Source organism: Sarcophilus harrisii, chromosome 1, assembly GCF_902635505.1.
Source record: "Sarcophilus harrisii chromosome 1, mSarHar1.11, whole genome shotgun sequence".
Taxonomy (NCBI): Eukaryota; Metazoa; Chordata; class Mammalia; order Dasyuromorphia; family Dasyuridae; genus Sarcophilus; species Sarcophilus harrisii.
The window spans coordinates 335,554,690-335,582,565 of NC_045426.1; the positions used below are offsets into that span (position 1 = coordinate 335,554,690).

General features: G+C 39.0%; 1 protein-coding gene across 2 annotated transcripts in view; it reads left to right on the plus strand.

The window, feature by feature from the left end:
• The window catches only part of SRL (sarcalumenin), a 69,947-nt gene that overhangs the window by 26,805 nt on the left and 15,266 nt on the right, over positions 1–27,876 (plus strand). Inside the window, exons 2-4 of one of the 2 annotated variants that reach the window (XM_031945611.1) lie at positions 16,182–17,576; positions 24,291–24,389; positions 25,804–25,899. In XM_031945611.1, coding sequence (XP_031801471.1) covers positions 16,182–17,576; positions 24,291–24,389; positions 25,804–25,899 — 1,590 coding nt within the window. The remainder of the gene's footprint in view (positions 1–16,181; positions 17,577–24,290; positions 24,390–25,803; positions 25,900–27,876) is intronic. The other variant, XM_031945612.1, reaches the window with a different exon arrangement.

Consider the following 27,876-nt stretch of genomic DNA (forward strand, 5'->3'; position numbering starts at 1 on the left):
ATAATGGAGCCTACTCATTCTCTGAGATCTTGTGATGTGTTTTTTTTTTTTTTAAGTTTTTTTTTCTCAATAGTATTTTACTTTTCCAAATACACATAAAGATACTTTTCTACATTCATTTTTGTAAGATTTTTTGTTACAAATTTTCTCCCTCCCTTTTTTACCCTCCCCCTGCCCAAGACAACAAACAATCTAACATAGGTTAAATATATGCAATCCTTTTAAACATATTTCCATATTGTACAAGGAAAATCAGACCAAAGTGGGGAGCGGGTAAAGCACTAGAAATAAAAATCAAACAAAAAAGTGAAACTCTATGCTTTGATCCACATTAAGTCTCATAGTTCTCTCTTTGGATGCAATGGCATTTTCCATTGCGATTTATTTTTGAAAAATATTTTGTCCTATGATCTCAAGAAACCTTTTTTGTAGGAGAGGGTAAGGGTGGCGGTGGTCAGGGAATGAGAGGGAACAAAGAGTTGGATTAACTGCCATGCCTGGCAGGGCCACAGCCTCTCTTAGAGGAGATGGGAGTGGAAGAAATGACGCATGAGGAGTCATTCCTGTAATCGAGTACCTTTGTCATTACCCTGCCTTCTGACTGAATGATCTCAGGGCCAGTACAGGGACAGTCTGTAGTGAGGGGATCATATTCATCTTTAGGATCTTAGCCAGGAGGCTCAAGAAACCCTCTAAGAACCACTGCCTTTTCCACTTGTCATTTGTGTAAAACCACCTTTGTGTAGAAAATAAGAGATGCTCAGCAGGATATCTAAATATGGAATTCTAGGGAAGAGGATTCACAAGATTCCAACAAATATTTTTCCTCCTGACTAAGCTGCCTGTTTGTCTGCAAAGTTGTGTGGAACTCTTAATTATAGCAAACTCTCATGTAGTGCTTTAAGGTTTGCAAAGCAAACCTCATTTGAGTCTTACAGCCACCCTTGGAAGTAGATGCTATTACTATTCTCATTTTATAGATGAGGAAACTGAGGCTGAAAGTAGTAAAGTGATTTGATTACATAGCTGTTAAATGCTTGAGGCAAGATTTGATTCAGGACTTCCTGACTCTAGGATGGAGCTTTATTTATTACAATATCTAGCTGCCTGAATAAAACTCCATGCAAAATAGGAAGAAAAAGATTAAACGATTCTGGACAATAAACATTTGATGACTTAAAAGAGACTAAACATTAGTTTGAGTGTCAGCAAAAGCCCCTGAGGCACTTTTATTAACTCCAGTGAAACTTAGAATCAATCAAACTTTTTTTCCTATGTGCCAAGCATAGTGTTAGGTACTAGGGCTACAAAGATAAAAAATGAAATAGTCTTCACCTTCAGGGAGCTTACAGTCTACTCGGGGAGTCAAATTGTATCTGTGTATATGTAACAATGTTGGTGCATTGGAGATGCCTAATGAATGTTTATCAACTGATTGGCTGCTATAAAACATACACAAGAAATACTATATAATTTTTGGGGGCAGATATACCAGGAAAGGTTTCATGTGGGAGGTAGCTTTTGAATTGATCTTTGAAGGAAACATGGGATCCTAAGAATTATTCAGAGAAAGGAAGAAATATGCAGTAGCTGTGATTCACTACTTATCATCACTTCCTTAAATATTCCCAGCTGCTTGCTCTCTATGAGATGTCAAAGCGTCTGGCCAAAATACCTGACTTATGACTTGTGAGTTCTCTGGAAGCTGGGTACAATGGTAGCCTTACCTCTCTGGGCAGACGTTTTCAGGGAAGGAAAATAGAAATGATTGTTTTGGGAACCCTGGCTCTTACTGGTATGCATCATTTTTATGCTTGTACTTGTAAAAAACAAAAACATCCCTGTGACTATAGCTTTAATGCAATAGTTATATTAAAGAGATAGAGATGAGAGGGTTGGGGAAGAAAAAGAAATAAGAATAACAAAGGATGTCAAAAGAGAAGGCACTGACTAAACACAAGAAGGTCATTATAGGAAGGCCAGATGAGTGAGGAATATAGTTGAAATATAATTCATACAGCTAGGGACCATAAGTGAGACTAGTAAAAGTGATGAATTTCAGGAAGTGGTCACATTATTCAAAATGATAATTATGGGTAAAATATGTTTTGGCTCAAGGGAAATATGCAGTACAAATTCAAATAATGCAACCACTTCAAGGGATTTCTTATTCACACTAATTGGGACTTAACTGTGTAATTATGTGAAAAATGCTATTAATAAACCAGAAAGTGCACTGCACTTGTCAATAGAACACCTGGGTTTTAGACTTGACTTTTTAATTTACTTGCATTCTGGTTTTGGGCAAGTCACTTAATCCTTATGAATCTCAATTTTCTCATCCATAAAGTGGAGATGATAAGAAATGAAGAAATCATTTTGTAATGTAAAACTCTATATTAAGTGTGAACTATTTTTATCATGGGGATTTAAGGTTCTTAACTGAGTTCCTTTGCCTTCTGTACCAACTTCCAACAAAGAAAGAGAGGACCCAAGATATTCCAGGTCATTCAGAACACAATGTCTAGAGTGCTGACTTCTTGGCTTATGTTTCTACCATGAGCTTAAATACCATTTTTTTGTGGGTAAGGGCTGATGGGGAGTTGTTAGTAACAGTGGGTTAACATATGTTGCTAATGAAGACAAGGTCATAGGCATGGTTCCCTAGGGAGTCAGGTAGCTTTGTTCTGTTTCGTGGCTGCTAACTATACCCTTGGCTTTGGCCAGCTGTCTTGCAAATGTGTGTGCTATTAGTCATACGTTTGAGGACTGGATAAGAATATGTAGATGACTCAGTGGGAGTTTATCCCAACTGCTGAAAGTTCAACTCAGACAAAATTGTGCTCTTAATTCATCATGATAATATCATTTTGTGTATAATATGATGAAATTATTATTATTATTTATTATTATTATTATATAGCATATCCTATGTAATACTGCCCCAACTTGTACTCATAGATGGGTCCTCAGATAGATGATTACTCTCAGGGCTCAAGGATGTGACCTGTGACACTACTAAAATGAAAGTTGATGAGCCCCTACTGATATACTTTCCATTAACAATCATGTTGTAGACTCAATCAACTCTTAGTAAAGGCATTTATATCAAAGGTCTAGCAAGAATGATAATTACAAAACTCCCACAAATGTATACCATACCCATAAAGAAAGTAACTAAAACTTCAAGTAAAGTACTTGTATAGGATTTACATAGAGAATTCATATAATCAAGGCAATTCACAATTTTATCACATGATGCAGTTTTTATGTCCTTTCAAAGCCTCCAGCTTCAGGACAATTGCAATTCTTGGCTAAGGTACTGTTGTGCTTTTTCAGAAAGAGCAAAGACTCTTTCTAGGACTCAAAAAAGTCTCCCCATTTTTATTCTCTCAGGGCCTCTGTCCTGAGGTTTTCTACTTTCCAGGCAGAAAGTGGAAGAGTTCTTTGATACTAATTTTTCATTCCTAGTACACAGCTTGTCATGGTGAGAAATGTCCCTCTAACTTATGATGACTAAAGAGTATATTTGCCTACATTTCATCTCCCTGGGCTAGATCATAACAAGGCAATGACCATTTGCCCAATAATGACCAAAGAATTGCTGATAGTTCAAGTAGATAAGCATATAGGGAAAATATAGAGAAACAATTTATTCCCTGGAGACAAATTAATTGTTTCTACTGGCTACTCAACAGCTTTTCCTGCTTTTCATATGTAAATGTGTCACTCAAAGTCTCACAAATTTTACAAAGTATAAATGAGCCAATTCAAAGTTTTATATCTTTTACAGAGTGCAAAATGACCTACTCAGATCTGAAAGATCCATTTTTAAATCTCATCATCTCTTTTACTTTTCTCTTTCATCCTGTGAATTAGCTAGTATGAAAAGGGTCCTTACATATAAAAATTTTCATAGCCCACATTTCTATGGTGTTTTAAGAGTTGCAAACACTTGCCTCAACAAACACTCCGTGAGTACTATTTTTCTCATTTTCATTTCCGGAAACTGAAGCTCAAAGAGATAAATATTCACTATTATCCACATTTAGCTAGTACATGTCTGAATCAATCTTCTAATTTGTCTTTTGACCCCAGATCTGGCTTTCTTTCCACTGTACCACACCGCAGGGAGAACTGCAATGAAAAGAATTGTAGTAGGAGTTGGAAAATTTGGCTTCCATATCTGTCTCTGTAATTAATGAGTCACATAGCTTTGATCAAAATACCTCTTATCTCTGGGCCTCAGTTTACTAATTTTAAAAATGACTCAATATTGGATAAGATATTTTCCAAGATTCCTTCCAAGGCTAACAACATTCTATGGTCTTGAAAAGTATTGAGGGTCAATTCAAGATCGAATCATTTGTGGAAGAGAGAAGAGAACTATCTTGGAGGTACCACAGAGGCTGTGGGTCATGAAGGAAGAAGGAACTTGAGTGGAGGAATTGAAAGGGGATCTCCCAAAAGGAGACAGGAGCCAAAGTGGGGATGTGAGCAGAGAAATATAAAAATGGCCCACACAGTCCTGTGGTTTTGGGCGGCTGCCTGCAGGGTGAGCGGGAAGGCTGTACCAATTTGTCCTGGCACACTGGTTTTCCCATTGTCCCTGGGGCCGAGGCTGGGGCCCTGCCGAAGCATGTGCTCTGATGTAACTGCCTGCTGCTGTCAAGGGGCGGGCTGGCTGCCTTGGCAGCAGCACATACAGTACTGGACTCCACGTCCTGGGGATAGACCAGGGCTCATCTTACAATGGACTCATTGCAGCCACGGTGTCAACTTTCCCCTGCTCCCACCTCTGCCCCTTCTGCACAGTGTCTTAGGGGCCGACAGAAGGCTCCATAAAGAGAGTCAGCTACATCCTCCCTTCTCCTTCTCACTCCTACTACCTCCAGCTACTTCCCAATCCCAGTTGGGTTCAATTTGACTTAATTAAATTTTGTTTGAGATTTCTGAAATCTCTGGGTGATGAAAGGGAACAAGATCTCAGGGGAGAAAACTGGCCCAATGGCATAGTTCTTTGTTAAGAACAGGGGCTCAAAAGGACTTTCATTGAGAGGCCTTCTGTGTCTTGTTGATGTCTCCTTCCAAGCTGTCGCTCATATTTTAATCCCTAGAAAAAAAGGTCATTGATGGGAATCTTCACTCAAAGCCTCAGTTCATTTAACTGCAAATTAGTTGGCAAAGGGTCAAGGGTAGCTCAGCATCATATATTTAAAACTCAAGAAAAAACTTTAAAGTCCCACAATCACTTTAAATAATACCTTGAAGGTCATGGGAAAGAATGCTCCCTTCTAGTGATTTGGAGTATGTATCATGCTCTTGGAAATAGTAGATAGATAGTAAATTGGTGTTAGGGAGACCTGGGTTCAAACATTTTCTGATACTTTCTAGCTATGTGACTGTAAGCTTAACCTTAACTTCTCTGAACCTCAGTTTTCTCATCTATAAAATGGGGATAATAATACTTCCAGAGGCTATCCTATAGTGTTGCTTTGAGGCTCAAAGTGGGGTCACAAAGAGTTACACACTGAAAACCTTAATGAACAATAATATCTATACTGCTTTCTTTAAAATAACTTACATTTACATGGTGCTTTAAGGCCTACAAAGCCTTTAATGTACATAATTTCATTTTATCCTCATGCAACCTGGTAAAGTAGATAATGGAAATTTCATTAATACCCTCTTGAGGCAGCTAGGTGGTACTCTAGATAGAGTGCTGGATTGGACATTTCCAATGGAGCAGTAATGAACTGAACCAGCTACGCCCAGAAAAAGAACTCTGGGAGATGACTAAAAACCATTACATTGAATTCCCAACCCCTATATTTATGCCCACCTGCATTTTTGATTTCCTTCACAAGCTAATTGTACAATATTTCAAAGTCTGATTCTTTTTGTACAGCAAAATAAAGTTTTGGTCATGTATACTTATTGTGTATCTAATTTATATTTTAATGTATTTAACATCTACTGGTCATCCTGCCATCTAGGGGAGGGGGTGGGGGGGTAAGAGGTGAAAAATTGGAACAAGAGGTTTGGCAATTGTTAATGCTGTAAAGTTACCCATGCATATAACCTGTAAATAAAAGGCTATTAAATTAAAAAAAAATAAATTAAAAAAAAAAAAAAAGAGTGCTGGATTGGAGTTGGGAAAACCTGACTTCAAATCCAGCTTCAGATACTTCCTTAGTTATGTGATCCTGGGCAAGTCACTTAAATTTACCTGCCTCAGTTTCCTTATCTGTAAAATAGAGATAAAAATTCAGCTCCCAGAATTTTTGTGAGGATAAATTGAAATACTATAGCTGAAACTCTTTGAAAACTTCAAAGCACTAATTATGCTAAGGAGGAAGAGGAAGAAAAGGAGGAAGAAACATTAGAAAAGTTACATGACTTGTAGAAAGTCACATGGCTAATAAGACAGATCTGTGACTTGAACCCAGATCTCCAAACTTTAAGCCCAATGCTTTTCCACTACTTCACAGTGCTTATTTTTCTTTATTGTTTTCAAACCACTTACATATGCGGAATGTGATTTGATCCTACCATACTAATTCTTGCATTCTTTCAAGAGCTCCGTGGGGGGTACAAGACTGATTTTTTTTTTCCCTGAGGCAATTGAGGTTAAGTGACTTGCCCAGGGTCACACAGGCAGGAAGTGTTAAGTGTCTGAGATCACATTTGAACTCAGGTCCTCCTGACTTCAGGGCTGGTACTCTATTCACTGTGTCACCTACCTTCTCCTAGACTGACATTTTCTTTACTAGTCAGTCTTTGTGTGATTATTTATAGAAACACAGAATGTTGGAGTTGGAAGATCCCCTCCTTTAAATATCTTGGGGTTTACTGGCTAGAATTTCTTTCTTAAGGACCATTCCTTAATCCAAAAACAATCTGATTCAAACTGGCCACCAACAGATCCCAGGTCAAGCCCCATTTGGTCATTTCTGGGTCTTGATGGACACAAATTGAATGTACATAGCAGTCATTTCTGCTTTGGCCTGAAATTCTGAGAATCTTATCCTCCTAGATTCATTTATTAATTTGGATTTTTTTTTTAAGATTAGATGAAAAGAGGAGAGTCTTTGCCTCAGTTGCTATCTAGTTTTAATCACTGAATGGGTGTGGCCTGTCAAACTGAGACCTGCTGAAGATCTTAGCTTAAAAAGGCCAGTCTCCCACTGCAGCCAGGGCCATCTCCAGTTGTCTTGATCTGTATCTTGCCACTGGACCCAGATGATACTGGAGGAGAAAGTGAGGCAGGCCTTGCATAGCCCTCCCTCACTTAAATCCAATTCACTTGCATGTCATGGTATCACCTTCCTGATGTCATGGTCCTCTTCAAGAATGAAGGACAAACAGCAACAATAAAAAAGTCCATGCATTTATATGTACCTGGAAAATGCTTAGCAAAGTAAAAATATGTTAAAATTAGAAAACCGTAAAAACGACTAAACTAATTAAGTTACTAAACTAGTAATATTCCAGGTATGATCTGACCAGAGCAAAATATGGTAGAACTTCTATCTTTTCTATTTGTAGACATTGGCTGTCTTAATGCAGTCCATGATTGCATTAATTTTCTTGGCTTCTGTAGCTACCATTGACATACTGAACTTGCAGTTAATAAAACCCCCAGATCTTTTTTAGACTACCTGTTCTCTAATCATTCCCTAATGGCAGTTTTTTTTTTTTTTGAATTGCAAAATTTTGTGTTTATCTCTATTAAATTTCATCTTATTAGATTCAGCTCAATTTTCTAGCTTGTTTAAGATCTTTTGGGATGTTAACTTTGTCATATAAAATGCCAACCATCTATCTCAGCTTTGCAAATTTGGCAAGCATATCATCTATGCTTTCAGCCAAATAACTGATGAAAATGTTCAAGACCTGACACAACTGAGTACAGATTCCTGCTGTAGTCCATTGGAAAGTAGAAAGAAGATTTTCTTTCAAGGTGATATGAAACCATGAGTGACCGCTTTTTGGGTTTGGCCATTAAGCCATTTCTGATTCATATTTTTCATATGAGGGAAATCAAAATTTAAGAAGCTAGGCAAATATTTAAAAACACATGGCATGTTAGTAGCACAGCTGAGATTATAATCCAAGCTTCCTGTTTCTGTAACTATTGAAGGCACCAAGAGATTTCTTATTTGATATCAACTTCACCACTTACATGTTTCAGACATTCTTCCCTTACTCCCCTTAATCTATTATGGATTTGCCATTTATAGATTTATCTAGTTCTTTGAATCCGTTTGTAGTTTTGTCTATATCATTACCTAAACATCAACCTAAACATATTCATTTTCTTTCTTTTTTGATCTGATTCTTGTGCAGCAAGCTAATTTTACAAATATGTTTACATATTTTGGAGCTGACATATATTTTAACAAGTATAACATATATTGGAAAAATATTTCTACATCTGTATAAAAAGAAAGAAAGAAAATGATAGGCACAAAGATGTAACCTAAATGGTAAGGTCATGGATAAAGGGACTGGCCACACTTGCCAACCAGGCTAGGGAGATCATGGAAGTCCCTCTGGCAGACAAGAGGTCTTTAAATATCTAAGCCTGGCATTGAAGGACCTGCATAATTTCTGTTTGCTTTCTCTTTCTAGCTTTATTTTTTCTTTACACATACTCTATGTTCTAAGCAAACTTGACGTTGTCAGATAGAGTCTATGCTTTCTCATTTCCGAGTCTTTGGAAATAAGGGGCCCCCTTTAAGCCCCTTTTTAAGCCCACTTTAATGGCCAGATAGTCTAGACCCATTTTATAGATGAGGAAATACAGTCCAGGGAGGTCAAGTGAGGAGTGCTGCCTAAAGTCATCCAGTTAGTAAATTGTTAATATAAGATTTGAACCTAGGTCCTCTAGCTCACAAAGTAGGGTTTCCACTTTCCACTTTACTATAATACTTCACCCTGATCATTCCTTTATCTGCTTTCATAGATCTTTTTATACTCCTTAGACATTTGTCATATTCTACTTTGAATTTTATTTCTTGACTATATGTTTACTGAATAGTAAGCACTTTTTTTCAGCTCTGGGTACCACATTTTAATCACATTTTATTGTTTTCCCTAATTATATATCAAGACAATTTTTAGCATTCATTTTTACAAGATTTTAAGTTCCAAATTTTTCTCCTTCCCTCCCCTACCTTCTTTGGAATGGAAGATGGTAGGCAATTTGATATAGGGCCTACATATGCCATTATGTAAAACACATTTCCATATTAGTCACAGTTTCAAAAGAGGAAACAGATTAAAAAAAACCCATGTAAAAAAATAAAGTATGTGATAAAAATATGTTTTGATCTGCATTCAAAGTCCATCAGTTCTGTATTTGGTTATGGACAGCATTTTTCTTTGTGACTCCTTTGTACTTATCTTGGATTATTATGTTGCTGATACTGTGTATAGTGTTTTCTTATTCTGCTGAATTCACTTTACATCATTTCATAAAGGTATTTTTGGGTTTTCCAAAATCTCCTTATTTATCATTTCTTATTTTACAATAATATTCTGCTACATTCATATTGTATAGCTTGTTCAGGCATTCTCTAATTGATGGGCATTCCCATCAATTTCTAATATTTTGTCTCCATGAAAAAGGCTGCTATAAGTATTTTTGCACATGTAGACTTGTTTCCCTTTTTAATGATCTCTTTGAGATACAGACTTAGTAGTGGTATTACTGGGTCAAATGCTACACATAGTTTGATTGACCTTTGGTCTCCAGATGCTCTCCAGAATGGTTGGATCAGTTTACAATTTCACCAATAGCACATTAGTTTCCCAATTTTCCCATGTCTTCTCTAACATTTATCATTTTCCTTTTTTGTCATGACAATTCTAATAGGTATGAGATGGTACTTCAGAGTTGTTTTAATTTGCATTTCTCTATTCAGAAGTAATCTAGATCACTTCATATGCCTATAGATATCTCATTCATATTCGGCCATTTTGTCAATTGAGGAATGGCTTGTATTCTAATACATTTGACTCAGTTCTCTCTATATTTGAGAAACGAGGCCTTTATCAGAGACACTGTAATGATTGTTTCCCAGTGTTCTGCTTTCCTTCTAACCTTGGTAGCATTGGTTTTGTTTATGCAAAAGCTTTTTAATTTAATGTAATCAAGATTATCTATTTACATTTTGTAATGCTTTCTACATGTCATAAACCCGTTAACTCACTTAAACTTCTTTAAAAATGTGAATGCTATACCATTTGGTGCACATGTGTTTAGTATTGCTTTAAATTTAGTATTTTATATTACTTTATTGCCTATGGTACCTTTTAGCAAGATGTATTTTCTTCCTTATTATTTTAAATTACGTCTATTTTTGCTTTTGCTGAGATCAGTACTGCCAACCCTGCTTTTTTTTTTTTTTTTTTTAACTTCAACTGAATCATAATAGACTTTGCTTTTTATTCCCTTACTTTTACTCTGTGTGTGCATCTCTCTGCTTCAAGTAAACAACATATTGTAGGATTCTGGTTTTTGATTTACTCTACTATCTGCTTCTGTTTTATGGGAGAGTTCATCCCATTCACATCCACAGTTATGATTTCATGTTGTGTACTTCCTTCTATCCTATTTTTTTCTCCTGTTTGCTCTTTCTCTCTCTTTTTACCCTCTCCCTCATTGATAGTGTTTTGTTTCTGTCTACATCTTCCCTTTGGTCTGCTCTCTTTTCTGTTAGTTCTCTCCACCCCCTTTACTTTGTTATTGTTATTTATTCATCTTTTTTTTTTTTTAAGCATTTTTCCTTTTTTTTTTTTTTTTTTTTTTTTTTTTTTTTTAATAAATTTGAACTCTGCTTTAGGAGTGGTAGGGGAACTGTTTTAGGTTTCTTGGTCTAGGGTCTGCAGGCCCTGGGTGATTACTTAGTGCCACAGTTATTGCCCCAGACCCATGGGGACCCTCAGATCTGTTGTTGTGCTGATGGGGTGGGGTGAAGGATGGCTGGTGCAGTTGAAGGCCACAAGGGTCTGGAGGCTTACCGAGTACTGAGCCAGGATTCTAATGCTAGAGTCTGGCATGTGCTAAGGCAGGTGGGATGTTTTTGCATTTCCCCAAGGCTTCAATGAAGCATGTATGTGTGTGTTTGTGTACTGCTGTCTCTTTGCTTAGGTACCCATAGGGTCTGTGTCTACCTGCTTGCCTGCAGCTATGTTGAAGCATGTAGAGTTTTAGCAGCTGGAAATTGCCTATTTTGCATAGTAAGCTCTTTGAGAATGAGGACTTTTGTCTCATGTAGCTTTGTTTCTGTGGCTATGCCTATCATTGCGTTACACAATAGTAGGGGCTTAACAAATTAATTACAAATTAATAGTGGGGGCTTAATGGCTTCCCCAGCAAAAACATAAGGGAACAGGCAGCATGATGCCAATAGCTACTACTTCAGAACTGTGGAACAAATGAAGTTTGGCTTTCCTTCCCCTCTTCTGGCCTCTAGGCAGATCAGGTACATGGAAATTAAGAGGGAGGTTTGCCATTTTCCTTTCTCTCATAGTCAATTCCTCTCTCTCCACCTTCTCTCCTCAGACTGATCAGAGGCTATGGAGTTTAGGAACTTAAAACCATAGCATTTGAAAACACCCTTAGAAATCCAACCTCTCCCTTCCTGACTCCATTTTTTTTTTTTTTTTTAAGAATTAAAGAAACCTAGGTCCTGAAAAGTAATGAGATCACATATTTAAAGCTAGAAGGGTCCTTAGAGATGATTAATCTGACCCTCTCACTTTTCAGAAGAAGAAACTTGGACCTAGTGAGGTTGGGTGACTTGCTCAAATTATGTAGCTAGTAAAGGATCTGAAACATGATCTGAATCCAGATCTTTCTGACTCTACACATAATTAGTAACAGAGCTGCTATCAGAGTCCAAGTTTCCTTTTTTTTTTTTAATTAAAGCTTTTTATTTACAAAACATATGCATAGGTAATTTTTCAACATCAACCCTTGCAAAGCCTTCTGTTCCAAATTATCCCCTCCTTCCCCCCCCCACTCCCTTCTCTAAATGGCAGATAGTCCAATACATGTTAAATATGTTAAAATATATGTTAAACCCAATATATGTATAGTTATATTTATATAGTTATTTTGCTGCACAAGAAAAATCGGATCAAGAAAAAAAAACTGAGAAAGAAAACAAAATGCAAGCTAACAACAACAGAAAGTGTGAGAATGCTATGTTGTGGTCCAACTCAGTTCCTACAGTTATCTTTCTGGGTGTAGATGGCTCTCTTCATTACTGAACAATTGGAACTGGTTTGAATCATCTCATTGATGAGGAGAGCCATGTCCATCAGAATTGATTGTCATATAGCCTTGTTGCCATGTATAATGATCTCCTGGTTCTGCTCATTTCACTTAGTAACAATTCATGTAAGTCTCTCCAGGCCTTTCTGAGATCAACCTGCTGATCGTTTCTTATGGAACAATAATATTCCATAACATTCAAATATCACAATTTATTCAGCCATTCTCCAATTGATGGGCATCCATTCAGTTTCCAATTTCTTGCCACTACAAAAAGGGCTGCCACAAACATTTTTGCACATGTGGGTCCCTTTCCCTCCTTTAAGATCTCTTTGGGATATAAGCTCAGGAGAAATACTGTTGGGTCAAAGGATACACACAGTTTGATAACTTTTTGAGCATAGTTCCAAATTGCTCTCCAGAATGGTTGGATCTGTTCATAGTTCCACCAGCAATGTATGAGTGTCCCAGTTTTCCCACATCCCCTCCAGCATTCGTCATTATCTTTTCCTGTCATCTTAGCCAATCTGACAGGTGTATAGTGGTATCTCAGAGTTGTCTTAATTTGCATTTCTCTGATCATTAGTGATTTGGAGCATCTTTTCATATGACTACAAATAGTTTCAGTTTCTTCATCTGAAAATTGTCTGTTCATATCCTTTGACCATTAGAGCCCAAGTTTCCTAAGCCCCAGTCTAACACATTTTGCCTTATTACACACTGTTGCTTTCATGACCAAGAGCTCCTCTAGGGAAAACCTCAAGCACTGGCTGTCCTAAGGGTAGCTAGGCCACTTGAGAATTGGAGATGGAGCAGCCTCATCCCACAAAGGACTGGCCTACATGTAGTTAGATAGTTGCAACCTTTGTGGTAGGATTTTGGAAAGAGCCAAAATCTCCACTTTTTCCTCTGGCAAATCAAAAATCTTCTCCACTTTGTTCTTATAGTTTGCTTGAGTGCTAGAACTCTTCACCATTTATGATGGCTTTTTTTTGAAAGGCCTTTGTTTCTTGAAGACCTATTAAGATGGATAAGTAACTTAATTATCTGGAACTTATTAATTAGTTATCTGAATTTGTAAAATAGGATTGGGATGGGATGATTCCCTAAGACTCTTTCTAGCTTTGACATTGTATGATTCTCTGATTCTTGAGATCCAGGAGGCTTAGACATTAAGCTGTAGTCACCCATTAACACATTAATGTGGCTTGGTTTATTTCATGGAGGACTAGTACTTGGGAGAGGTAAGCTTTAATGGTAGGGAAGGATCAGGGAGCAATTCGAGAGCACTGAGATTCAAATATAATATCTTACATGGCTTTTGAGCATTCATTACCAACTCGGAGGAGATGCTGAAAGAGGGAGAGAGGTATTCTAGACAACTAGAAAGTATACTATAGGAGTCAAAAGATTTAATCTTCTAGATCTTCTCCTGATATTAAATATCTGTGTAACCTTGGAGGAATCTTTTACCTCAGGTTGCTTCTCTAATACCATGGGGATGTTAGAAAGATCTAAGAACAGAATGGATGCTAAGACCCTGGGAAATTGCAGAGGGTTATGGATATATATATCAGATTATTGTTATTCTTATTGTCAAAGTTAACTAATACCTTCTTCCAGAATTCTGGGTCCCAAAGAGACTATTGAAAAATTATTCCTTCCAAATAGCTTCAGGCCTTCAGGATTGATCTTGATCTTAGGTGCCTCAGGTCTAAAGAGATTAGGGAATACCAGATTTTAGGGGTCCGCTCTGGTGCAGCAGAAGAGCATCCTTATCCCAGGAAGGCCAACATTGTGGATAGAGAAGAGGAGAGAAGTGAAATCAAGATGCTATTTTAGCAACCCAAAGTCTGGGATCTAGAGCCTGCTTCCTCAGGTAGGCATAAATATGTTTGTCTAACAGGGATATTAGGGCTCAAGAGAGTTCCAAGATTGGGGAGGATCCTTTCCTTTTAACTGACCATTCCTACCCAAGTTCCCCCCACAGAAGGAGAGTTAATCTGGGGCTATAATTTGTTTTTCTTGTTTTCTATTTACTCTTCTCACACTTTCACCTTTCAAGAAAGTTTGGAGGCTTTAGATGGTATTCCTTTAGAAGACTGGCTTCTGGAGCATAGATCAGAAGGAACTCTATTGTAATTAAAAAAAAAAAAACAAAAAACATACCTTCCCTGCCAAATTCATGCAGGGGCTAGAGCAGCTAAGGAGAGCAGAGTTCTAATGAAATACCTGCCCTAAAGAGTACCAGAGGCTGTATGGGACTTAATGATGCTGAGAACCACTAAGTAATCCCCTAAGTATTTTGACATGTAACTTGAGATAATCTTGCTTGCAAACACCTGTTTTCACCCCATTTGTGGATACATATATTAAATAGAAATACTATACTGATAAATAAGCCTAAAATCTGTAGGGGTGGAATATAAGTAAATGCTATTTTAACAGTTTGGCAATACCTGGTAGTGTTGAGCCAATCATATTTATTTATTCATTCATTATTTTTATTTATTTACTCATTCATTTGTTTGTTATTTATTTGATTGTTTATTTCAATAGTATTTAATTTTCCCAAATGTATGGAAAGATAGTTTTCAACATTCACTTTTGCAAAACCTTGTGTTCCATATCTTTCTACTTCCCAAGACAGCAAACAATCTAAGTTAAACATGTGCAGATCTATTTTTAAAAGTTTTTCATGCTTATTATTTTTTAATTAAAGCCTTTTATTTTCAAAATATATCAACATTCACCCTCATAAAACCTTGTAATCTAATTTTTCCTTTCTCCTATCCCCTCCCCTAGATCCAATATACATTAAACATGTGCAATTCTTTTTTTTTTTAATTTAAGAGCCTTTTATTTACAGGATATATGCATGGGTAACTTTACAGCATTAACAATTGCCAAACCTCTTGTTCCATTTTTTCACCTCTTACCCCCCACTCCCTCCCCCAGATGGCAGGATGACCAGTAGATGTTAAGTACATTAAAATATAAATTAGATACACAATAAGTATACATGACCAAAACGTTATTTTGCTGTACAAAAAGAATCAGACTCTGAAATATTGTACAATTAGCTTGTGAAGGAAATCAAAAATGCATGTAGGCATAAATATAGGGATTGGGAATTCAATGTAATGGTTTTTAGTCATCTCCCAGAGTTCTTTCTCTGGGCATAGCTGGTTCAGTTCATTACTGCTCCATTGGAAATGATTTGGTTGATCTCGTTGCTGAGGATGGTCAGGTCCATCAGAACTGGTCATCATATAGTATTGTTGTTGAAGTATATAATGATCTCCTGGTCCTGCTCATTTCCCTCAGATGTGCAATTCTTCTATACACATTTCTACAAATATCACGCTGATGTGCAATTCTTTTAAACACCCATTTCCATATTCCCTTTTAAAAAGACTTAATTTGCCATCCTTATGTTCCCTTTTACGTATGAAGTCATAGGGTTCTCATGGAAAGTATCTTGACTTAGGGACTGACCACTAAACTAGAGAGCTATTTTTTAGTCCTACTTTTGCCTCGAAATTCAATCTAACAACATTTATTAAGTGCCAATTATGTGCAAGACATCTGATAATATAAGAGAAAAAAATGAAGAATTGTCCTTACCCTCAAGGAACTTACACTCTATAAGGGTGTAAATTCTTTTTGGATCAGTTTTGACCTCTTGTAAAATGGGGCTAATTACACTTTCCCACCTACCTCAAAGGATGTTATAAGAATAAAATGAGCTAGTAGGGGTAAGACCCTAAGGTACTATGTTTACCAATTAGTTCCTCATCCTGTGAAGGTGAAGGTTAGCTTTAGTTAGGCTTTTTAGAGGAGCAGATCAAGTGCCAACCCTGTGAAACTGACTGATCATGTTCTGATCATTTAGAACTGCAAGTCTCTGCCTCGGGTGGCACGGAAGATGTTGCCAATTTGTTGGAGAATCAGTTTTCAGCTGGAGACCCAAGTCTAGAGGAGGAGAGGGCACTTTATGCAGACCCAGTCCCTCCAGAGAAGAACCTGCAGCTCCATTACACAGATGACAATGAGGCTGAGAATTGGGAGAAGAGAGAGGCTGGTGGGGAGCCCAGGCCCCCTGCTGATGCTGAAGGTCACCATAGTCCTGCTTCTGACCCTGAAGCCAATACCTCTGCCTTAGAGTCGGCTCTGCCCTGGGAAGCTGCTGCTGAGGCTGGAGCTGTAAGGGAAGGGGAAGCCCCTGAAGAAGGAAAAGAGGTCCCTCTGGAGAAAAAGCAGCAGGAACTCATGGAGGCAGATGCTGCAGGAGGGCAAGAGGCAGAGGCTAGTTCTGAAGAAGGAAAAGGAGGACCCCTAGAGGAAAAGCAGCAGGAGCTAATGGAGGGAGATGGTGCAGGAGGGCAAGAGGCAGAGGCTAGTTCTGAAGAAGGAAAAGGAGAACCTCTAGAGGAAAAGCAGCAGGAGCTTATGGAGGGAGATAGTTCAGAAGGGGAAGGGGTTGGGGATAGTCCCTTGAGAGAGGAAGCTGTGACTGAAGGAGGCTCAGAATCTTCTAGTGCAGGAGAGGCTGAAGGGCCAGCTAGAGAGGGAGAGAAGGCCACTGAAGCGATGGGAGACGTACCAGGAAAAGAGGAAATGGCAGCAGCGGAACCTGAGTCCCCTTCCAGCTCAGAGCACGATGGTGGCCAGGATTCTATGAGAGAAAATGGAGACCAAGAATTTAGTGAGACCCCAGGAAGCGAGGAGACAGAAATGACACTAGAAAATGAGTTACCGGAGGCTGATGCAGATGCAGGAGAGCCTAAGGAAAGAGAACAAGAGTTGGAGGCTGGGGCAGAAGTGCCTGCCCAGGGAGAGCCCCAGGGAACCTTGGAGGAAAATCAGAACTTGGAGAGCTCAGCCCCAGCCAAGGCCAGAGAGGCAGAAGACACTGACAGCTCTGGGGCACAGCAGGAGGCTGAGCTGCTCTCTCCTGAAGGTCAGGTTTCACTAGGAACCAGCCAGGAGTTGGAGGAGGTATCCTCTGAAGAACAAGGGGAAGAGGAAGAGAATCAGTCCGAGGAGAAATCTGAAGAAGAATCTGGGGAAGTCAGCTCAGAAGAAGAAGGGGAGCTTTCAGGGGAAGCTGTGGCTGCCCAGCAAGAGCCAGGAGCCACAAGCCATGAAGAAGGGGAGGTTTCTGGAGAAGTTGTGGCTGCCCAGGAAGAACCAGGAGCCACAAGCCAGGAGGAGGAAGAAGCCGCCAAATTGAGCCCAGACGAGACAGTCTCAGCCCTTGAAGACTCGGAAGTTCCAGGTTCCCCAGGCAGGTGGCAGGGTGAGGGGATTCTGACCATTATCCCCTAAAGGGAGCAAGCCCTCTAATTCCTAGGTCCAAAGAGGGCTCTAATCCTCCCAGATGTCTGGACATCTTGGCCCTGTATGCAGGAAGGAGTGGAGGGAGTAAGGATGGGGAATAAGGTCCCCTGAGCTGGGAGTTTGCACTGGTGCATGACTCTGGAGGCTAACATGAGGCTCCCTGTAGCCTCAACTAGGAATGTTTGTGACTGGAGCAAGCATTACAAACCCCTCTTAAAGCAAGAAGGAAGAAGGGTACCCATAGATTTTGGTGGGGAGTGAGGGAGTTAGATCCAGACCCTGTGAAAAGAGGCAGAATTCTTGGTAAAACTCAAAGCTACTGCTGAGCTACATACCTTCCCCTATTTCACAGATTATCAAGTAGTTCCAGAGAGGCAAACTGTCATAGTAGAGAACTGGCCTGAGAGTTAGGAAGATATGAGTTCAAGTATCACCTCTGACACAAACATACTTAGATGACCTTGAACAAATCAACTAATATCTTAGTGCCCCAGGCAACTCATTAGGACAATAAATTATAGAGAAACTGCTTACTGCCTTAGGTAGAGAAAATTTCTATATCAATGAAATGACAGTTCAGGCCTTGTTCTATTTCTCTATTGTATTCTTGATAATTAGGTTCTAAAGGCAGGTGTTTTTTTTTTAAACTTGGGAACAAAGGACCCACTATATTATTTGGGGATGAAGTGGGGGTAGAATTGTAATCCTTACATTCAACAGAGAACTTCTTTTTGGATGAATGGATTAAAAGAGTTTGAAGGTACTAACCCCTCTCCCCCACAAAAACAAACAAACTAAAAAACAACTAAAAACTCAACCAAAACCAAAATCAAAAAACCAACCAACCAGCCCCTAGCTTTCAAACTATTATGTTAGGTCTTAAGGGATCTTGGGTATCATTTATTCCAACTCCTTTATTTTAGAGAGGAGGTCTCAATCCCTCCATTACAGAATAGGAAAGACTCTGAAATTGGGGGTGAGCTGAGGTCAAATTATGGAATTCATTTCTCATAAGATTTGTAGTATGAGAGTTGGAAAGAACTTGAGAAACCACCTTGTCCAATCTCATTTTTCAGAGGAAAAAGAGGACGCCTAATTTGTATCACAGCAGATGTCCTAACTCCTCCTAGTTTTGTGCTCTTTCATCCAGATTGTGGAAGTTTGGTTTCCCAGCTCATGTGAAGCAGAAGACCCTGGTCTCATAATTTAGGATGAGCAGCTGAAAGTGGGGAGCCCATGATCCTTTTGGGAATATCCTGGCTCCAATTTTATCCACCTTGTAATATCTCATAGGAAGGAAAATTCAAGGAGTCTGACTGTGGGTGTGTGTGGGATGGGCACAGATCTTAGATGGAAGGAAAAGATTTTTGGAATTGGGAGGGCAGCTGTATTCACCCTCTAGCTAGGGTTGAGGTACTATATCCCTCTCCTGTCTCGACTTGCTTACAGTACCTTTTATCGGGAACATTTGAGAAGCCTAGAAGAGCAAAATTTTGAGGGGATTCTATCCCTGGGATAGAAGAGGCAGAGATTATGTTCAGAAAAAGAATGACCTACCAGCAAGCACTGAAGCGTTGTCTCCCTTCCTTTCCTTCCTTAGCAGAAGGTGCTAAAGAACAGCTCCTTAGGAGCCTCCCCACTGGAGCTGACCACTGCTGGTTCCTGTGCTACCCTTCTGCCTATGAGATAGTTCTGTCCTTCTTAGTACTAAGGGGATTAGCTCCCTGAATCAGGGTTAGGTCTCCCTCCTCATCCTTTGGCTCATGAGAGCTCAGACCTCTACCCTCCTTCGAGAAATCTTCTTCTGCAGGTATCTTTTGTTGCCAGATTTTCCCAGCTGCACCTTTGAACTTCCCCAGCCTTCTTAGAGGAGTGCAACTGGTTTAAATTTCCTGCCCTGAGGCAAAAAGATTTAAGGAAAGAAAATGGATCCAGATGGGAAAATGCATTGCTGCAGGAATGGGGATTGTCTAGCTTGGGAAAGAGAAAGCTGGAGGCAAACTGGGGTCTGGGAGAGGGAGAGGCTGTTAATAACAGGCAAAAACTATATAGAGGAATGTGGTACAGATGGTGATTAGCAGCTGTTCTCTAATTTTATTGAGAACAGGAAAAAGGAAGCAGGTTTTAATTTGTAGTTGGATAGATTTAGGAGAGACTTGGGTAGGTGTGGCAAACTGTGATACCTCCTCTCAGGACAGCCAGCTGTGCAGTTTTGCCCCCAAGGTCCTAGACAACTGTGATAGAGTTTTCATCCTGATCCATAAACCATAGGCTTGGCTTCTTTGATTCTAAGGCAAACTGAAGTTAGCTAGAGCACATGATTAGAATGGTGTAGACCTGAACTCCCAGACTCTCACTCAGAAGTTATCAGATCGTAGATTTAGCGCTATAAGAGGCCTTAGGAGCCACCTGGTCCAACCCCTCCATTTTATAGATTAAGGAAGTTAAGGCTTACTCAGCTAAAAAGTATTAGAGTCGAGTTTGAACTCAGGACTTTCTGAGTTGAGATTCTATCCACTATACCCTGCTTTCTCTCAAGTGATGTACTTTACAGCAGTTGCAATGGGAGTGGGTGGGTGGACCACATCTTTCTCCCAGGGATGAAGATGGCCCTTTAAGTTCTTCAGCAGCATAGAAACAACTGAATTTAGTACCTCAGTAGGAAAAATGATTACTTTTCTTCTTCCTAAGTTAATTCCTTGATGGCCTGGTACTCCTCTGCTACTGCTCCCTGGTTCTCCGAACCCTGGGGGGCCTCTAAACACCAGCCTCAAGAGTACCACTCCCTTTGCAGTTTTTTCTCTTCCCCCTTCCTAAACTGGAGCAGCCTCAGGCACATCTTGTCCTACTCATCAACATAGCTAGTTGCAGTTCTGCACCGTCTCTTAGGGGTTAATTTAGAATATAGGTAGAGCTGAAGCAGCTTTGTACATTTGCCGAGGAAAGTGCTGTGAGACAATCACCTGGCTCCCTTCATCAGCAGCGCCCAGAGTGACAGACCACAGACCAGATTTCTTCTTTCTCTTTCTATCTTTGTTTCAGTGCACACATGCAATTAATCTGCTGCATTGGGGATGGAAATTTAAATAAGTCAGTCACCCTCAGGACCCTTTGGCTGCATTTCAAAAAGGTGAAAGGAGTAAATGAGAAAGATTCCTTTGCTCTATTACCCCCAGAGTTCCATTCCCTTCCCAGTTTCTTGCATAGATCACAGAATTTCTCTTTTCACTTTCCTTAGTTGTTCTGGGTTCCATCCTAGGAATGTGACTGCTTTCTGACTTTTAAGCCTAAAATTACCTATTCTCTTAAACTCATCATGGGTATTCGTGGATAACCCCCATTCCTAATAATACATTTGCATTTTATGAGTGATTTTAATGATAGACACTGGATGATATCACAAGAGTGTTAAAAGGACATATTTTGCTTAGAAGGCATTAAGTTCCATATCATAGAAACAGAGGCATAGGACTGAGGCCAAAACCAACATGTTCTGGATTCAGCTTTAACTAGTTTGCTAACCATTGTTAAATTTTCAGTGTAAGCATTTACACCTTAGAAATTGGCAGTCTCTACAAATCTGGGCTTGATTTTTTGTTTTATTTATTGTCTATACTTAGTTAAGTGTTAATAATGCAAAGTAAACCTAAAAGTGTGTGTTTACGTTTTTTTCTTCCTCTTCCCCATTCCAGCCCTATTGTTAAACATTTACTGGCACATGTCTTATTGCTCTATAAACATTGTTTGAGCTCAGCAGGAGGACAGTAGAAGGCTTATTGAATAAAGTCATCTCCAGATTGGAGCCCTGGTGACTGTATGATGAGGATGATGATAATAACAACTGTATAGCTCTTTAAGGTTTGCAAAGTGTTTTATATCCATTATCTCATTTAAGCCTCACCACAGGTCAGGCCTGTAGCGATCAATATATCTGCCTTTATGCAAAAGGCAAATCAAAGTTTGGGCCACTTGGGCTAGTAAGTTTAGCCTAAGGAGCTGGTTAACTTTCCCCACAGGGTGGCAATGGGAATGTACATAGATGAGTAGTAGAGATTAATGGGGTAGGGTAAAACATCAAAGGAAAGAGATTTTTAGGATAAATTGTCTAAAAACTTTGGGAACAGGGTGACTTTTTTCCCTAGTTAAATGTTCACATGAACTTTAAATAAAACCACTCTATAAAAATCTAAGACTTCAGAATGGAAAAATTGGAGTGATTCATATAACCAAAAAGGTTTTTCTACAGAATTATTTTTTCAATAATATCTTCTTAGATCCTAAAATGGCATTTACTTATATATAACCATTTTTTTTTTTTGCTATTTTTTTCCCCATTACTATGAGTTCTTAATGACTTCCTTATCTCCAGTAGAATTCTCCCTTCTACCTCTAGAAAGAGTAGCTAAATAAAATGAATCAAAACATTGGCCAAATCTGAAAAATATATACTTTATTTAGTGCCTTCAGTTACCACCTCTGTGCTAAAAGGAAAATTTAATGTCAGTCCTCTCAAATCACAGAGCTACATACACCTTTCCAGGCATACACCTCACTAGAATAAAATGAAGTTAGTCCTTATTTACTGAGATTAAATCTTCCCTCTTTTGTGGGCCCCATAGACTTCGTTCTTTCCTAGGGCCTTTCAATTGCAAATCCAGGACTCTGGGAAACATGGCCTCTCCCACAGTCTCTCTATCCTTTGCTGTCCTCAGTTGATCAAGATAGGCCGATTTTGGTTCTAAAAAGTGTGGGACAAGATCAACTTTATTTAGTCAGAAGCTCTTTTGCTTATAAATTGGCTGAATGCTTCTTGGTGACTGATTGACAGCACTCCTTAGTCAGTTTGGCAGATTCAGCCCTGCAGCTCTGTTTTGCTGCTCAATATTTTTAGGGATTTGTTTCACTAATACCCAGTTCTGTTGTTTTTCTTTTCCACTCTCTCCATATGTATTCGTTTCCTTTTTACCCAATGTGCTCACATTATAGGATCATATATAGATTTAGAGCTATAAGGAACCTCAGAGGCTATTATCTAACCCCCTCATTATATAAATGAGGAAACTGAGACCCAGAGAATTTAAATGTCTTGCTAAGGATCATACAGCTAATAAGATAAGATGTACTAGTTTCCTTTTGTCTGTGCTGTCTTTCTATTTTAGTATTCCTTTGCCTACTTTGAACATTCTGCCAAATGTGCTTAGTTTTATATAATGCATCTAGGTGGTAGCCATGGATAGAGTGATGGACCTGGAGTAAGGAAGATCTGACTTCCAATTGGACCCCGAGCCAGTCTATAAAATGGTAGTATTTCTTATCTGTAAAATGGGAATAATATAATATCTATTTCCCAACGTTGTTGTGAGAATAAAATGAAATTGTATTTGTAAAGTGCTTTGCAAACCTTAAATTATTATATAAATACTGGCTATTATTATTATTACTACTGGTAACGGTGATGGTGATGGTGGTAGTAATAGTACTAATTGTTGTAGTAGTAGTAGTAGTAGTAGTAGAAGTAGTAGCTGCTATGCTCAGTGTCTGGCTCTTTCTGCTTACTCTACCCAGCTATGTTAGTTCTCTGCTCACAGTATCCAGTCAACCTCACAGAGTTGTTCTGAGTACAGAATTCTGTAATCTTACAGTGGCTTATAAATATAAAGTATTATTATTTGTTTCTTCTCTGCTTGCTACATCTAGCTATATTGGTTCTCTCACTGGCAATCATGCTTGGCTAGATTTATTCCCCTGTGCAAGGTTTAATTGGTTTCCCAATAAGCTGCTGTGCCTGATTAGGATATGACCCTTGTTTCTTTTTAGGTTTGCTACATATCACCTGCCCTCTCAAATCCAAGGGCTATGCGGTACTAAGGGTATGACAACTCTATGTTAAATATTGGATTCCTCTCTACTCTTCAACTTAATCTCATTCTTACCTTTACTAATCCAGTTGTAAAGTCCACAGCTCAAATTCTCTCATTAAAAACATAATTGAGGTGTTATAGAGGGAATTCCTGCTTCAGGTAAGGTTCATAGGTGATTTTTTGGTGATTTCAGTGTTGGGATTCTGGAGTATGCTTCATAGAAGAGAGATCTGGTGAGCTCCTGGAGTGTGATCATTTTAAAGCTCAGTGGTAGAGAGAATACATAGAAGTATGAGATAGGGTAAATATCCAAGAGTAAAGTTAAAGCACGGGCTGCCTGTGCGTGAAAAATTCCTTAGTGTAGTCTGAACCAAATTAAAATGTAATTGGAAAATGTTCAACAAAATAAATGAAAATATAATGCAACATAGATTTTAATTTATGGTTTTCTAAGTCAATATGGGGCCTGTAGAGATCCATTTCTATTTCTGTTTGAGTTTGACATTGATTTCCTGTAGGACCTTTAGTTTAAGGAATCTTATTTGTGTAGTTAGTCACTGAGATCAGCCCAGACAGGGTGTGTGAGAAGTTGATGGTCATCTATGTTTTTCCCACAATGGTGACTGCTCTCAGAATATTGAGAATGAAGGGGGTGAAAGCTGGTCAGAAAGAGAGAGAGGAGCCAAGGCCTTAAAAGAAAAAAGAGAGTGGAGGAGAAGCTCCCAGAATATGGGTCTAGTTCCTGGGGGACGACTAGCTTTGTGCCTGAGACTAATGACCTGCTATATTTTTCTTCTCAGAAGAGACAGAGGATGTAAGTGAAGCACCTGTAAGGGACCGTTCTCATATAGAAGAAACTCTGATGCTGAAGGAAGACAAGCCAGCTGATGATTTTTCAGGTAAAGTGGGAATGAGTTTCAAGGAGAAGAAAGGGCCTAATAATGACTAATGGGAAGTACACATATAAAGGTTTTATATAAGGAAATGTATTCTGGGGCCATGCCTATAAATTTTGAGGGAAATCACAATAAATAGAAAAAGTAACTTGGAATTATAGAACCAGATTATCTTCATTAAGTTGGACCCTGAAGGATGAATGCATACTTCATATAGGCAGATAGTAGAAAGGAGGGCTTTTCAGATAGGGGGAATAGCATAGACAATGGTGTGTAGTTGGGAATGCACATAACACATTTTTGGGGAGACTTGTAACAATCTTTTTGGTAGCCTTGGAAGCATCCTCACACAGATGGCTTTTGTGATTTGCCCTGATAATTGTTATTCAATCAACCAATCAAGAACTAGGCATGGAATGACCAGTGAATGACTTAGCCCTAGAATCCTTTTTGATTTCCAGCAAGATGTCAGAACCAGAACCACTGTTGTCTTATGAGAACAGTAGGGAAAGAATACCTATTGGGTATAGGGCACTATGCCCTCATGGGACTTGGCAGTCCTGTAAAAGAATAAGATCCATTACAAATAATTGGAGTATATACTATTACATAGTGAATTCATTAGAGAAGTGCTATATGATGTCAGAAGGAGAAATTCTACTGACCAGGAAGCTGGGTGGACTTAAATGCTGTAGCCAAGTTTAGTTTCATCTGCTAAGAAGACAAGAAAAATCTCACAAAAGGAAGGATTTCAGAACTGTTCTACAGGAGCTAATTTCTTAAATTTTTTATTATGTTAAATAATTACTCCTCTGAAATCTGTCTTTGAAACTTCACTGTGTTATAAAAAATGGAAAGAGGTGAGATGAGATTCTCATTTACTATAGGAACTTATTTGGGCAACAGAAGACCTTATGTTAAACTTCCCCATTCCTCAGAAGGCCTGAGTTGAAGGATGCCCGTCTCACAAAGGGGTGCCATGTAGTTGGAAAAAAGGCTTTTCCAATGAAGCCTTTAATCCAGAAATTACAGATTGGGACATACTGCTGAGAGGAGCTTTAAAAATAGATCTGGGAACCTTGAGAACGTTTAACCTAGAGGTAGAGGGATGGAGTAAAAGAATTTCTAGCTTGAAAAATTGTATGATTCTTTGTGTGGCAGTGTATGTTGCTATATGGGAATTTACTTCAGTGAGATGAGGGATGAGGAATGTGGTGATAATGATCAAGAGCTTCCCCTACCCTCCAGATGTGCCAATTATATAGCATTAATAGGTACAAGAGGGGCTCACTGGAAAACAATGGCTGTTGGTTGGCAAGGTAGTTATAGTCCCTCAGAGGATTGGTATATTGGTATATTCAAGCAGGTTGAAGCCTATCTGATTTGACCCTTTCCCTTTTTCCTCATTGACCCCTAGGGGTGATGCAGCGGTTAAGAAAGATCTACCATTCTTCCATCAAACCTCTGGAGCAATCCTATAAGTACAATGAACTGAGGCAGCATGAGATTACAGGTAAGTCTGATCATATGAAGATCTAAGGCTCATGGAGTATCCTCGGCTTCCTTTGTTATCAGGCACAAGCACCAGAATTCTGCTTAGTGAGCAGGGCCCAGGGAAACTCCTTAGGGAGTCTCATTCAGAAATGAAGACTCAGAGAATAAGGCTGGAAGTTCCTTTCTTTTTGAGTGAGTGGAGGAAGGCTTTGTTATGTTTCTTGCAAGAAGTGGGTGCCATACCTCTTTGAATGGGCATAAGCGCAATTTATAGAGGTCCAAACCAGCAGTTATATTCCATAATCTCTCCCCGCCTCCTCATGCCCTCCTCAGAATATCAGCTGTAGGAGACTTTTCCGAAATCTAATATTTCACGAGACTATCATTACTTGCACTCCTTGGTATGTTTCCATGTTTCTCCTCCCCCTGCCAAAAGCTTGAGGTTCTATTTCATTAATCACCCAAGTTGCCAACCCTAAACTCAGGGCCAGTTTCCTTCTCACTCTATCTATCATGGGTCTGATTTCATGAGATGACTATAGGTGCAGAAATCACTTTTTAGTTTCTCTTTATTCTCTTTTCTTAATCCCTTCACCCCAGTTCATCTTTCCTTGGGGCAAGTTAATTTGCTTTTACTGGGAATAACTCTTGACTGGGTTCTGATTCTAAGAGTCTGCATCAGAAGTAATACTGGCCAGAGGCTAGGGAAAAAGAGACCAGGATTCACCTTTAGGCCTTTACCTTCTTTCTGGTCCCTAACATTTTTCTGGCATGCTTCTACTGTCAACATAGTCTCCTCTAGGCTTTATCCCTGATCCATGTCTTCTGCTTCCTATTTTGATGTTGCTATGGCTCTCATGCCCTCTGGTGTAAAAAAGCTGAAACAACAGTGTCCCTTGCTCAAATTTCATTCTCCTATGAACGACTCTAATTATACTCTATCTCAGAAAGCCCAGGAGCCCATAGTTCATATTCTCTCAGTTTCACTGGACTGTGTTTAAAAACAGAAGGGCTTTCATTATGTGATCTATCTTGGGGGTGAGTGTGAATGACACAATCTCTTCTCTGAAAGGAGATGGTTTTATCTACCCAGAAAAGATAGACACTCCTTTAAGAGAGTCCTAATAGGTCAACAAACCTCTACTTATTAATGAATTACTATATCTTCATATATACATATATATGTATGTATATATATATATATATATATATATATATACTTCCTATAATATTATCTCCTTATAAAAGGAAACAGGAGACATGAATTATTGAGCCCTTTGCTTTGCTATTTGCTGTTATTGTTTAGTTATTTTTCAGTCATTTCCAATTCTTCACGAGCCCATTTAGGGTATTCTTCACAAAGATACTAGAATGGTTAGCCAATTCTTTTTCCAGCTTATTTTACAGATGAAGAAACTGAGGTAAACAGGGTTAAGTGACTTGCCCAGGATCATATAGTTAGAAAGTGTCTGAGGTCAGATTTGAATTTAGGAAGATAGGAATTCTTGCCTCCAGGTCTGGCACTTCATCTAATGTCTCATCTTAGTTTTGGTACAGAGCTTTTAACTAACCTCTCATTATATACAGAATTTTATCAACAATTTTTTTTTTTGAGCACTTGCTGTCTGCAGGAATATTACTCATTGTAGGAGATAGGGATATGGTGATGAGATGTGAGGGAAGGGAATGAGATAGGATTCCCATTAACTATAGGAAATTATTTTGGGGGCAGAAGGCCTTATGTTAAACTATTCCAGCCCTGGACTGAATGGTCTCCATCCTAAAAAAGGGGGCTAAGAGCACAGGAGCTCTGGACAGTCTGGGCCCTGTGGTACAGCTCTTAATCTAGGAGTCAGGGTTGAGCCATCCTGCTGAGGAGCCTTTTAAAAATAAGACTGGAAGGTTTTCAGGAAGGGTTTTTTTCCCCTCTCCATGAGGCAGTCGGGGTTGTGACTTGCCAAGGGTCACACAGCAAGTAAGTGTTAAGTGAGTGAGA